We start from the raw sequence: 14,028 nt of genomic DNA, 5'->3' as shown, positions 1-14,028 counted from the left end.
TGATGTTGCAAACATTAACAACGATCCGTTTATTAAGCGCAGGAAGTACTCATGTAATTCGTGTTTCGAATGACCATCAAGAAGTCTGTTTAAGATTTTTTTTCCAATCAAAGAAAATACTAATGAATTTTTGAAATATATTTATTGAACCAAAGTTTGACAGCAAAAACGTTGATTTTAAAGAAATAACCATTTTATTTCAAACGTATAAAATTGTTAAAGTCTTGGTACCGCAGGACAAAAACACCGACTCCATGTTTATTTCATACAAGTTTTAATGCTGATATTGGACACTTATGACACGTTGCGCTGAAGTGACGTCACCAACATCTGACACGTTGCAATATGGCTGCCAAAGGCTGAAAAACAAAAAACAAAAATGCTGTCTTAATCGTGCATGCATCTTAAGCATTCAAGAAAATGCGTTTTTCTCTCAGTATTAACAATATTAATAGCATGTACTAATCTGGTGGAATTTTAAATGTACTTGTTAGAATAGTGATCATGAGATACGATTAATAGATGGAAATTGATGAGCTTGGATTAAATAATGTTAGCATATTTACATATACTAGTTATTTTAAAAATGTTAATACAAGTTACCAATTTAAAGTTAATATATGTTATATTAAAATTTAAGCGATCTATTTCTCTTTTTAATCAGCCCTTCTCTCCAACCATCGATTATTAAAATATAATGACGTCGAATTGTTTAGACTTTGATGATAAATTCCCCAAAAACCAGTCGATGTCACATAAAACGAAAATGCGAATATCATGGAGACACTCTGCAAAAGTCTGACACAACCGACTACATACAACCTACCGCGCTCTCTAGAACTGTCCAGGGGTAAATGGAAGAGGCACTGGGGGTCCAATGGGGATCAGGTTGACCATAGGGCGACGTTGGAAGAGAGAGAACGGGCCGCGGCGACGTTGAGGAGGGGGGAGAAGGATTATGGGCGGTGGTCTCATGATGGTCATTGGTCGTCTGCTAATGTTTCTGGTCACTCCGCGTGCACCGGGAACAATGGGGGTAGGACCTGCCATGTAGTAGTTTCTGTTTGCTTGATATGGGCCAACGGAGGGTGCAACCGCTCCTTGTCCAGTCATCTGGCCAGCACTGTTAGAAAGGCCCATGCCTTGGTCTAGACCTGAGCTTGGGATTTCTCCAAAAGACCCACTGGGATTTCCAAATCCAGAACCGACATCCATACCTCCCATACCCATGGATCCCATGCCGTCATCGGAAGATCCCATACCCATGGATCCCATGCCGCCATCGAAAGATCCCATACCCATGGATCCCATGCCGCTATCGACGGATCCCATACTTCCAAAGCTGGTGCCACCAAGAGATCCCATGGAGGAGGGATTCTGGTTTAATCCAGATCCTAAACCCCCAGACTGTCTGCCAAAGGCCGTGTTTTGGTTACCGAGACCAAAGTCCATACCACCGGAAGGCTCCATAATCATATTCTGGTCCGAGAGAGCTCCAGAAAGTCTTCCACTGTTGGATCCCAGGGAATTTCGGTTTTGATAGAGTCCAGCTCTCTGGAGATCAGGCGCATTTGGAACTGGCGGGGGAAAGTCGCTAAAGTTTACAGAGGGAAGATCGCCGCCGCCTGTCAGCTGCCCATGGTTCAGGGCGAAGCAGGCAGCGAAAATTACAAAACACAGAGTAATAGGTATCATAATAGGTGTCGGAGCAGTATGTATGGTGTGAAAAAGTTGCTGAACGCTGCGACTTATATAGAGAGTCAGGGCAACTTGCACTAGTTAACTTAGGACGGCTGAATTTCTACTGACGATTTTTCAGGCCTGTCTACCAATAGACTGAGAGCGCCTTCTTGTTCGTAACACCTCATTTGTCCCCCGGGGTAGGCACACTGAAGCTCAAAGTCCAACACCGATGCAAAACATTGTGGTTAATCAGAAAAAAACAGGTTGTATAGACGAATATCCAACATTATACACAGTTATGAGAGAATAAAAGTATATAAATACCCAGTCACCTTTGTTATACTTTTGTAACAACTCCAGTAAATAAGAACTCCTTCTTGTATGTATATAGGTGACATCATATTTTCATTATTTATTTTGCGTCATAATTAATTCTATGCCTTCCTATTTTTTTTTTTGTTATTTTCTTTGGTAATTGAGATCGCAGGAACTGGACAAGGATAGACGTACTGACTGAACTGTTATTTGTATCACAAATATACATTCCTTTTGACATAGACTTGACATTTACCGTGTACTGGTATTTTCTAGCTTAGTTTATTTACTTACCGAAGTTTCGGGCGCTCCTCTGTTTTTCAGTTGGTGTACATGTAAGATGGAGACGACAAAAACTTATGAAAGTCTTGACGAAGCGAACTCAGGTTTTTGTCATTCATGTCTCCACGGATCTTAGTTCTTGTTCTTCTGAAGATTTTCCCATCGTAGTAAACCCTCTCTCTTTCCCCCGGTTGAAGAGGCCCGCGTTTCTCGAACCTGTTCTCAAAGACGACGCCATTATCCAAAGGGCTATCGTCTGCTCTTGATTCTAAGTTCAAACTGTTACTGTTTGAACCTCCAAGTCGATACTTCAATGGCAAATTCTTGGTCAAATCTAGCGGTCCAACAACGCCTTTCATAAGCTGGTTTCCATTTTCACTGTGGGTGAGGAAATCTCTCTGAAATGGAATGCGAATTAAATTTTCTGGATTATCAAAGGTTCCAACGATAAATGGCCAATTAGTGTGACTTTGTCTCTGAACTGTTCTACCAGCAACAAAAGGTATATTTCTGATGGCTTGGCTAAGTCTTGCATTTGGGCCAAATTTAGACGTTCGAAACTTGGAAATATCCGCTCTTGCATTCGACCAAGTCGCTGGAACAAAATGTTGGTAAACGTTGGAAATCGAATTCTTCTCAAAGGTCAGCGGTTGTCGTTGGTAGCCAAAAACATGTGGATAAAGAGACTGGAATGGTTGTTGCAAGGAGTTAAACGGCTCCATTATACGATAATTCAAAAAATTTCTTCTTTCGTTTAAAAAGCCCCGACGGTTATTCAGAAGTCGTGGGGTCATTGTCTTAAGTTGGTCGTTGACAGCCCTAGCAAGAGGTCCCAAATTCTTGAAATTCTTCATCGAAGAGTCTGCATGAATTTGTTTTACACCCGTTTCGAATTTGTTGTTCCAGTTTGGAAACAAGATTCGTCTGCGGACTATGAGTTTCGGTGTCTGACCGATACCCTGTTGTGAATGCACGCTACACGTCCAGAAAATTAACAAAAAGGAAAAAATCGCCTGCTCGTGTGAAGCAACCATGCTTAAGATGTAGTCCAACGCTTTAATTCTATGTTATGGCCGGATTGCAATATTTATTTAGTACATACATATACACATGTATATAACATTTTGGGGTCAAATGATTTATTCGCTTCGCATGGTCATTAGTACCTGGGGGAGTGTCATCCCAGCTAATTAACATATACGGGTGTCATTTAATTGGTGGACGGGGGGATAAGATTATTGTTGTTTAGCATTAAGCTTTCGCCAATGGACAAATATCAGAAGCAGGTGTACACATACAGGTTAACTACCTAGAGTTCATAATGAAGTCAATAACAAATTAATTAGGATTCCAAGTCCGCATTAGTTTTTGATAGAAATTGTCAGGTATACTAGGGATTAAAGGTAATATGTTTTGATATTACCACCAATAAGCGCGGTGATTAATTAAAGATGGTGAATCGATTGCATGCCTTCTTGGCCAAAAAATATGATTAATGCGTTTTATTTCCCTTTTCCCGTTTTACAAAGTGCACATAAGACATTGATATGGCTCGAATACATTATTATTGGTTCTCTTTGAACACAAAATACCCGATGGCAGAAACAAAAAATGATTAAGTTACTAGTCGTTGCACAAGAAGTTTAAGATATTATTGGAAGACTGTCTCGGTGACTCATCAAATAGCGATGTTTACCGCATTTTATCTACATGTACATATACGATCAAATACCGATGGCAACGATTTGCTAATTACACATGCGTCTCAAGACTTCATCTCAGGAAAGTTCGATGAGCAGGTTAGAGAGAGCCTTTAAATTTCCGAGTTTATCATTGTTTTTATCAGTTTATAATATTTTGGTTATTCACGAACGTGAAGTTTGCAAATAAAATATCCTCCTCCTCACACCCAAAAAGCGGTATTTAAAAAAATAATGTAGTTTTCTGCAATCATACCTCATTTGAATCCTGAGGTATTTATAAATATCAAACAATTAAGCCAAACGTGAATCCAAAATATCTTGGGACAGAGTATAATATATAATATAATGAAGTACTGATTTTCTTAAAGATAATGTATAAAAACCCAAAAAGCGGTATTTAAAAAAATAATGTAGTTTTCTGCAATCATGAATGAAATGCCCAGACGTTTGTCTGGGCGTTTCATTATTTCATTGCTTTAGAAAATCTTAAAAAATATTTATTTAAAAAAATACAACATTGTATGTATTGAATAAATTGAAAGATATAGCTTATGAAGTGAAAAAAAATCATGTAATTATATACATTTTGCAATGGGATTAAATTATTTGATTTGTGTAATGACTTTGCATGCAACCCAAAAAAGCATTCAATTACATGGATACCTTTAAAAAACTGAAATACGTTTTTGAACTTATACATTTAACAATTGCCAGTTAAAAAAGATTATTATTTATCGATGAATTTGGAAATAAAATTTATAAATTTTGATATGTATTTGCATAAGACTTGAAAAAATGAAGACATCCTATAAACTGAGCATTGTAAATTAAAATCTTTTGTAGTAGAGACTTGATATTTGATGCTGAAGGAGTCTTAACATTCTTTGATTACATACATCTTTGCCAATGTTTTCCTGTCCACTCCGCCCCCCCCCCTAAACCCGTGATCTTTGCTATGAATAGCCAAGGTTCCGCTCCCCATAAATCCTTGGCTAGCGAAGATGTATATGAATAGGCACAACATATTTCAAATTGATGTCAAAAGTCAATATAATGATGTCATCGAAACTCACACTATGCTGTAGTTATAGTTTTGCTAACGCAAGGTCAAATATGTTTTATCATCATAATTATTTCGTGCAGTCTGTGATTTTTCTGAGGTTGCTGAAGTTGATCGTTAAACTATACAATAGTTAGGACTGGATCGTGTATATTTCAGTCCGTCAGTCAATCTCTCACCAGAGGGCGTATTACGCTGTGCTTCAACACGTGTTAGTGAAGCTTGCGGAACGCGCCCTCTGGTGAGAGATTGCTATTTTGTTTTGATTCGGTATTTACTTTCACTTTCACTTCAAAACATGGAGGCAAAGTTGCTGCATACGATCCCGATATTAAGCTACGAAAAGAACAAGAACAGGCTCTATTGTTTTTAATGAAACAAAAAGGTGATTTGTTGGTAAACTTACCCGTGGGTTTTGGAAAAAGCCTAATATACCATCTTTTACCGCAGGCCCTAGCAACCCACAGAATATCCCCCGTTGTGATAGTAGTGTCCCCTTTAAATATTATTCATAAAGACCAGATGGAAGACTTGAAAAAACATGGCATTTCTGCATGTAGACTAAACATCTGTTCGAAAGTTGAGGAGACTACGGATGATGAAGATATGGGATCATTTGAATTGGACTCGACGGGGGTTGATCTAGATAATGTTATACATGGCCGATATTCCGTATTATTGTGTCACCCAGAGGCCCTTCTTAACACTAAGAAAGGGTACTCTCTGTTAATCGACCCTGCTTTTAAGAAAAACGTAGTTGGCGTTGTCATAGATGAATGCCACATAATAGAAAAATGGTATGCAATTCATTTCACAATAAATACATGTAATGTACAGTACCGATTAGACCCAACCTAACAGAAAATAAACCCAAACTAAACCCTGGGTTTACTTCGGGTTTACTAGAGTGGACCCAGAGTAAACCCAGAGTGGACACAGAGAGTAAACCCAGTCAGAAGTATACCCCTGAAAGCAGACGCTAACTGTGTATTCGGAATATACAGAGGGTAGGAATTGCAGGCAGTAAGATGGTAAGATAAAATACTTGTCTGCTTCACACTTCAGTGCATACAGTTGACCTCAAAAGCAATTTCAAAGTAAACCCCGAGTGGACCCAAATTTTCAAAAAAGTAAACCCCGAGTAAACCAAAAAAGTAAACCCGGGGTTTAGTTGGGGTTTACTCTGGTGTTAGGTTTGGTCTGATCGGTACTGTAGCTGTCATGACAATTTTAATTATCTAAATACACTTTTCATTATTATCTATTTTTTGGATTCTGTTGTTATTTAATGTACAACTCACCATCATCTTATTAATCTAACAATATTAACAGTCTTCTAATTGTATTTAAAATACTATTGTTTGTTTCACAATTAAGGGGAGATGAATTCAGAACTGCATTTAAGAGGTTAGGAACCCTCAAAGTCTTCTTCCCTGATGTTCCTTTTGTTGCCCTTAGTGGTACTCTCACTAGAGAACAAAAGATTACTATTCCAAAACATCTGTGTTTAGTGAAACATGAAATAATAGAAACAACACCAGATAGACCAAATATATTTCTTGAGAAAAAGCAAAAACAGTCTGGTATAGATGTTCTTAGTCAGTACGAGCAGATAATATATCAAGTATGTGATGAGCTGTACAAGAAGCGAGAGTTGTATCCTGTGACATTACTTTTTATTCCAATATTCTATATGAGTGAAGCACTGAGATACCTAAATAGCATATTTGGCATTCAAAATATTTACAGTTCCATATACAGTGCCTTATGTACTGGACAGGATAATGAAGTCATTGATGCAACAATTAATGAATTAAAAAAAGAAAACCCGAGAATTCGTTTGGTGCTAACCACCTCTATATCGGGCATGGGTTTTGACCCCAGTAATGTTACCCAAGTTATCCATGCCTGTCCTCCAAGAGATTTATCTCAGTATTTTCAGGAAGTGGGAAGAGCTGGCCGCCGAGGACAGCGATTACATGCAGTTCTTTACTACAACAATCAGGACATTGCTCGCAATTTACCAGGAATCCATGAAAATATTATTAATTACTGCAAAAATAACTCCATGTGTTTAAGAGATCAGCTTTTATCTACATTTGGTTTTACAAAAGACAAAACCATCACTGGTTGTGAATGCTGTTCATGCTGCATTACACAATGTCAATGTACAAAGTGTTCTGAGAAAGATGCCATATGAACAAATTAAATATGAACTTTAATTCCTTAATTTTTTTTTTAGCTTTTTGATACTTGTCTATACATATATTGAAAAATATATATACATGCAAACAATTATAATATACATCCATCCATCCAGACAAACATCAAGTATTATACATGTACATGTAATACCAGACATATTCAATTATGATATTTCAGCTAAATTCATTACACACAAAAAAAAACCATCCATTCAAGCTTCCAGTATACTATAGCATTACATACATATCCAAAATTAATGTTGGCTAGAAATTTAGTAAAGGTGCCAAAACTTCTAAATATCTTCCTATATGAAAAACCAAGCTTATGAAATGACTGTATGATGTATAATTCAACCTTTGAAAAAAGGGAAAACTTCAATAATATAAAGCAAATGATAAAGATGAGGAAGAAAAATGATTATCTGCAATGAACTGAAATGTTCATATGATCCATGGTATAAAACAGAAAACAAATATTTGTGAACTCTTTGATCACTTTGACAGAGATGACAATGCATTATATGTATCTGTGTATCACAGGTGATTTAATCAAGGGAGTGTAAGGTATACACAATACATACAAACATCAATATACAAACATTAATTTAACATTATATGCATATACCATAATAACTGTATTATACCACTGACTATTTTTACAGAAACACAAGCTATAAAATACCAACTGAAAAGAAAAATCACTAAAAATTAAAATTGGTCAAAATATTAATTAAAACTGCATGCTTTATCAATAAATGAAATAGTTCGTAATAAAAATTCAGATAGAATATTCCCCCCAAAAGTGTTTTATGAAAATCCCCTATTAAATCGAAATGGAAAAAAATGATCATAAACTTAATAAAGTTAGTCTTCTTCCCAATCATCTTGCTCCTCTTCATCCTCCTCTTCCTCCACTGGAACTACCTGTCCACGAGTAAGCTTCCTTATAAGGTGATTTATCCAGTCTTTCATGTTTGGCACATTTTCAGTTGTAACAGGAATTGGATGGAGAGATGAAAATCCTTGACACTTTCGTCCAGGTATGTATTGAAATGGGCGAATTTTTCGAAGTTCCCTGCTAACGATAATTTGATCATTCACGGAAACCGTCTTGGAATGACGACCACTTTTGGGCTTAATTTGCAAGCAGTTGTCCATTTGGGAACAAATCTCTGCAATAGCATCTGCTGATGCTGTGGCTCTTGAAATGGATTTCTCAGTCTTGTTAGCGCCAAGACTTCTTATAAGGCTCTTTTGGTTGCACACGGAATGTTCCTGCACTAAATCACTCTCAACACATTTACCCTTCCCACCAATGGTGTTAACAAATGATCCCTCTAGCACTCGCAAACTTTGCAGAGGAGATAATAAGTGTTCTGTTTGGAGGACATAATTGACATTTTCCACCAAGTATTTACTTAGTTTAGAATGAGAATAAAAAAATGGGATGGCATACTTGCAGTTAAGTACTGCTCTGTGGATATCTCCCTCTTTAGCAGTGTCATGCATTTCAATAACATGCAGGTACCAGTGACATAGAAGCATGCAGTAATTGTATACTTCATCCTCTTCTTTGTAGCATGTTTTCTCTTCGGATGTCTGAATGATGAACTGTTGCCCATTCACAAGTATGGTGCTTCTTTTCTCCACTCTTTCTTGATATTCATTTCTTCTGGGTATCAAATGTGGTGTCTCCAACAATCCATAACCAAAGTATTTCATAAATTTTTGGATGATATCCAAAAGAAAAGATTTCTGTTGATCTTTTGGTTGATGACTCAAATCGTCAAAGTCTCGATGCTGAGGCTTACTGTCCATGTCCTCCATGTTGAAGAATTCCATGAACTGCTCTGTGATCATTCCCTCACCAACTGTCATCAAAAGGTCAAAATGAGGCTGAAACCTTCCTTTAACTTTGCCATTCACATTGGAGCGTTGCAGCAGAGTCTTGAAGTATGCCAGAGTTGGAGGAGTATTGCTTGTCTTGTATAGTGCTTTAAAGCATTTCTAAAGTACAGATAACAAAAATAAAACTGTATAGTGAGATTATCTAGTAAGATTTTTAATCAATGCCAAATAATTTATATTTTTGAATATTTAAATCATATTTTGCAAACAAGAAAAATTAAGGTACATGTATCTTCACTACAGTCTGCAAATCTCTCACCAAATGGCGTATTACATGTATCTAAGGATATCATTCTTACTTGCAACATACTGTAGTTACTGGTACACTTAACATGGTATACATATTGAAATTTATCTGCAATTCAATTTAGTTTACCTCAAGAAAGTCTTGCTTATTGTGCCACATTTCACAAACAATAGGATGTAGGTCATCCAGTCTCCTCTCAGGAGTAACAGAGAGACATCTGATGTTCTTTGCTTCCTGTAGTCTGACTCTGGTCAGCTGGTCGCCACCAACTGGTACACCAAACTTCCTCAAGACATCTGTGTTACCTGTTGATAATTAAAAGATGCATAAAAACATCTGCTATTTATATGTAAATGTAAACACTATATATCTGCAGTTGTTAGTCTTAACACTTACCAAAAGCTTCTGTGAACATTTTGATCAGCTGGTCTTCATATGTGTCCATTATACAAAGGCAGTCCTCGTGTTTGGCTTCATTCCTAAACTGGATAGGAAGTGGGTACACCAAAGACTTGGCTTCCATCTTCTTAGAATACTCATGGGGCAAATGCTCAGGAATAAGTTTCTTGTAGCTCTGGAAAGCAGGCAGCTTACACAGGATTCTTGCCAGTAAAACGCTATATGCATATGCAAGTCTCTCTTGTTTCAGACTTCCTGATGTCAACAGCACATCATCAGCTGTGAGCTTGTTTGCTTCAACATTTGGCTTTGTGTTCGACATGTCTGTGGTTGCAATTCGGCTGAATATTACATTTGATGTAAACAGATGAAGGTCTTGGTTTCTTTTTTCTGATGTAAGTTTTGAGGTTTTCACATATATATCAAGGTTATCACCTACCAAAAAAAAAAATGTCCCATATTCAAAATTCTGCCACATGCTGTCATTATTGTAATTAAAGAAACACAGCAGCCATGAAAGGGGATGATCATCCACACATACACAAAAACAACATACCAACCATGCCCTTATAATAAAGATACTCTCAAAATGTATTTCAAATCCATTATCAACAAAGGTTGTTTTTTTTTTATTCATTAACAATGATCAACAAGCTTTCTATAATCCTTTTTAAATAGCCTAGAGCAGATATCTTCATTGACCTCTTTAATCGTTTTTAAAATGAGGAAGCAATCAGCTACAATTCTGAGTTAAAAGAAAAATATTTGATCATGGTCAATCATAGATGTTGCAAAATAATTTTTAACCTCCTAATCTTGAATGTTTTAAAAATTACAAATCTCAATTTTTAACTTAATGCATGTTATAAATAAGGTATTTTAAAAGTTATCAATAAATATTAATTACCTGTTATCTTGACTAGTGGATTTGATTTTAGACTCTCTGTAATCAGCTTCAAAGAACAGTCATGCACACTTTCTTGGAACCTTATTCTATTTGAAGTTGATAATGTCAGTCCAAGATGGTTCAACCTTGTCTGTGCCTAAAATTCAAAGAATGCATATCTTCAATGGTCTAAAGTGAAAGTGATTGTGATATATATTTAAAAAAAATTTTTAATTTTAAAATTATGTTTGGAAATTACTACCGGTATATATTTTTAAATTTGAATTATCACCCTACATTTTCTTTATAAATTACCAATAAATTGGAAAAGTCAATATAAATATAATTATAAGTAACCTTGAAATAATTAATTTGAAACAAAAAATATATTTCACATTTCTTACCATACAGTCCACAAGAATTCTGAACAGTAAAACAAATCAACTCGAGCTTTCCCAAGAAACAGTTCTAAAAGAACAACAGGCAACAAAACTGAACAAATCTGAAAATCAAACGGAGATAAAACAAATAGACAGGAATGAAAGTTATTCATTTCACTTCATCTCTTTTTCAGAAACAACTGTTAGTGTGTGACCGGTATATATTGTTTAATAAATAGATGCAGTAATTTATTACATGCATATCATACCTAACTACAGTACACTTTAATATTATATGTTGAATGAAACTTTGATACGAAAAAAAAGTAAACAAGAAAAATGTCACATGTATATTATATGTATATTATATGTGTAAATATAGGATCTAATGTGTGGTATGATACTATATCATAATGATTTGTATTCATTAAGTTGTGTGTTTTTTTACCCCTGGGCCTTCGCAAAGGGATAAAAAAAAAACCCACAAAACTCATTGAATACAAATCGTATACCACTACAAATCATGAAAGATTCTTTTTATCACATATTTTTGTAAATTTCTTATTTTCTTACATTTCATGTTGGAAAGAGGAAAAAGTTCCTTACAAAACAAACAAAAAATTATTTTAAGTGTATTTAAATTTTTTCCAAAAACAAGTTTACAAAAATGTGTATAATATGTAATAATTATAAGTAATTCTGCTCTTGACATATTTTTAAACAAACTAATGACACACATATTGTTGTGTTCAATGTGTTGTGTTATATTATGGCGTCACGCCACGTAAGGACACTTGGAATATGAAAAAAATATGTAATGGATGATATCCAAGGCTACAAACATGTGATAAATTTATATATCTATATATATATAAAAAATTATAAAGCATAAATGATCAAAATTTCAAATAATGCAAATTCTGTACATCTCTCAATATTTTTCAGTGTATTAATTAAATTAAATTAAAATAAGCCACTGTAGATTTCTAATTATTTCATTCTGTAAATGCAAAATATTGACGTATAATTTGATAGGAATTTAAGGGCTAATTTTAATTACCGTAAACTAAATATGTTTCACTGTAAGGTTGAAAAAATTAATAGATTTCATAAATGTAATGTCTTATGAGCATAAATTTGAATAAATTACCAGGATAAAGGCAATCAAAAAGCTTATTTGTAGACAAAATATAAATTGAGAGATAAGCAAGCCAATAACAATAAATTTAAATGAATGTTAGTATTTAACAATTGGAAAATAATTAATAATGAACTTGAAATGCCCATGCAGAGCCAACTTAAGTTACATTTTAATAAATGGTAGATACCCTATCATCTAGTCCTCCTTTGATGGCAATGGCAGTAGTAAGCCTCTGAAATGCTGAGAGGTTATGAAACCTGTGTTTCATCAATATGGCGTAGGAAGCTGCAAGGATGGGAATCAAAGATGGGGCCACTTTTCCATTTGCAGGAATGGCAGCACAACAGAGTACCTCCAGTAACAATGGAACTCTACAATAATAATGATAATTGCGTTACTTACAGCCTTAGTAAATATAATAGAGATCTTTACAATAAATCTGTAATGTAGATATTTATTTACTATAAATACTGGTGTGATTTTTTTATCAACTGAATAATCCTTAACTGAACCAAAGAAAGAAGACAGAATTTTCTTCAAATAAATAAATGGTTTTTATAGATGTATAAATCTCTTGATTAGACTAATAAATTTCTGTCTTAATTTTACCTTTTCCTCATTTCCAAAATGATGTCTTGCAGAAAATGTTCCGTGTTGTCTAACAAATCTGTAATTCCTCTGTATTTCTGCAACACTGATGAAAATACTGCAGTTCTTGATGTCAAACTCTGACACTGGCTTCTCAAGTCTAGCATTGCCTCCTCATTTTTCTCTTTCATTTCCTTGAAAACGTCAGAGATGACATCAAGAACTGCATTATTCTCCGTCTCCGTCTCAGTCTGGGATAGAGGCTTGGACACATAATCATGTTCACTGACTGGGGAAACGCTGGGATTCACAGCACTGACACAATCAACAGTAACAGAATCAAGTTTCAACATTTTCCTCGATTTAGGCAATACAGGAAGTTGAATGTTTGACGCAGAACGAGGTGTCAAAGGAGAGAGAGCACCTCGTTTACACACGGATACGTTTAAAAAAGACTGTGTTGAATGTTTACATTTCTCAATGAAATCATTAACACTGATAACACGAGAATAACAATTCCTACAAACCATTGCATCTCTGCGCATTAGTTCATGCTGATATGTCTGTCCAATTATGTTGTTCAACTTTTCCTGAAAGTTTTCTTTTATCGCTTTTCTTCCAGAAAGTTTAAAACAAGTCGCATTTTTTGTAAAACACAAAAAACAGTCAATAGCCACACTCTTAGTTGGCGTCGAGGCCGCCATTTTGTTCCAAGCAAAACAATGTGATATTCACGTGATAAGCCGGACTATTTTTTAGACGATAACAGAGGTGTTAGTGAAGCTTGCGGAACGCGCCCTCTGGTGAGAGATTGTCCGTCAGTTTCTATACATTTTCGCTGGCCAAGGGTTTCTGATCCGCGTGCCGCTCCTCACGAGGTGAGGAGCGGTGCGGATCAGAAACCCTTGGCTAGCGAAGATGGTTTCGTTACAGGTGTGAATTGCAATAAATTTTCGTAAGAAATAGAGGGAATCATATTTAGTGGAAATAAATATAAACTTTCGTAATTCCGCTACCATATGTGTGTTCCATTTCTTATCACATATATACAAGTCAATTTATTTTAATATATTTTAAAAACATTTATGACCTTTATGAACAACTTTGCAAGCAGTTGTATCTAATCTGAAGCAGTAATTATTAACAGTTTAAACAATGCATATTCCAATTTCAAAAGTTCAAATAATTCACTCTTTTCACCGACTATGGGAATAATATATATTGGCACTGTC

The 14,028-nt window shown here is 35.4% G+C and overlaps 3 protein-coding genes across 5 annotated transcripts; 1 reads left to right on the top strand and 2 right to left on the bottom strand.

Annotated features, from left to right (window-relative positions):
* Positions 1-123: 123 nt before the first annotated feature.
* Positions 124-3,424, bottom strand: LOC128188717 (keratin, type II cytoskeletal I-like). 2 transcript variants are annotated; one of them, XM_052859938.1, is made up of 2 exons: positions 2,293-3,424; positions 124-359 (listed from the first exon to the last, which is right to left on the bottom strand). In XM_052859938.1, the coding sequence occupies exon 1, from the start codon at positions 3,312-3,314 to the stop codon at positions 2,319-2,321; it is 996 nt and encodes a 331-aa protein (XP_052715898.1). In that variant the 5' UTR covers positions 3,315-3,424; the 3' UTR covers positions 124-359; positions 2,293-2,318. The 2 variants fall into 2 exon arrangements, with proteins under 2 accessions (XP_052715898.1, XP_052715900.1); XM_052859940.1 differs by lacking the exon at positions 2,293-3,424 and adding an exon at positions 827-1,870.
* A 1,969-nt stretch (positions 3,425-5,393) lies between these two features.
* LOC128189836 (uncharacterized) lies at positions 5,394-7,243 on the top strand. The gene is made up of 2 exons (XM_052861606.1): positions 5,394-5,840; positions 6,421-7,243. The coding sequence occupies exons 1-2, from the start codon at positions 5,416-5,418 to the stop codon at positions 7,241-7,243; spliced, it is 1,248 nt and encodes a 415-aa protein (XP_052717566.1). The 5' UTR covers positions 5,394-5,415.
* On the bottom strand, positions 6,675-12,533 carry LOC128189835 (uncharacterized). 2 transcript variants are annotated; one of them, XM_052861604.1, is made up of 6 exons: positions 12,396-12,533; positions 11,092-11,189; positions 10,709-10,844; positions 9,799-10,236; positions 9,532-9,707; positions 6,675-9,254 (listed from the first exon to the last, which is right to left on the bottom strand). In XM_052861604.1, exons 2-6 carry the CDS (start codon positions 11,092-11,094, stop codon positions 8,112-8,114), a joined length of 1,896 nt encoding a protein of 631 aa, XP_052717564.1. In that variant the 5' UTR covers positions 11,095-11,189; positions 12,396-12,533; the 3' UTR covers positions 6,675-8,111. The 2 variants fall into 2 exon arrangements, with proteins under 2 accessions (XP_052717564.1, XP_052717565.1); XM_052861605.1 differs by having other exon boundaries at positions 11,092-11,155; positions 12,396-12,470.
* Between the last annotated feature and the right edge of the window lie 1,495 nt (positions 12,534-14,028).

This window comes from Crassostrea angulata, chromosome 6 (genome assembly GCF_025612915.1).
Source record: "Crassostrea angulata isolate pt1a10 chromosome 6, ASM2561291v2, whole genome shotgun sequence".
Lineage (NCBI taxonomy): Eukaryota > Metazoa > Mollusca > Bivalvia > Ostreida > Ostreidae > Magallana > Magallana angulata.
This window is presented reverse-complemented; position numbering and strand designations above follow the sequence as displayed.

Bases quoted from the DNA above. Each gene is read 5' to 3' on its own strand.
- LOC128188717 (XM_052859938.1), bottom strand. From the start codon at position 3,314: ATGGTTGCTTCACACGAGCAGGCGATTTTTTCCTTTTTGTTAATTTTC.
- LOC128189836 (XM_052861606.1), top strand. From the start codon at position 5,416: ATGAAACAAAAAGGTGATTTGTTGGTAAACTTACCCGTGGGTTTTGGA. The intron at 5,841-6,420 runs GTATGCAATTCA...TTCACAATTAAG, and splicing joins TGCCACATAATAGAAAAATG to GGGAGATGAATTCAGAACTG.
- LOC128189835 (XM_052861604.1), bottom strand. The intron at 10,237-10,708 runs GTAATTAATATT...TTTTTTTGGTAG, and splicing joins TCCACTAGTCAAGATAACAG to GTGATAACCTTGATATATAT. The intron at 9,708-9,798 runs GTAAGTGTTAAG...AATTATCAACAG, and splicing joins AATGTTCACAGAAGCTTTTG to GTAACACAGATGTCTTGAGG.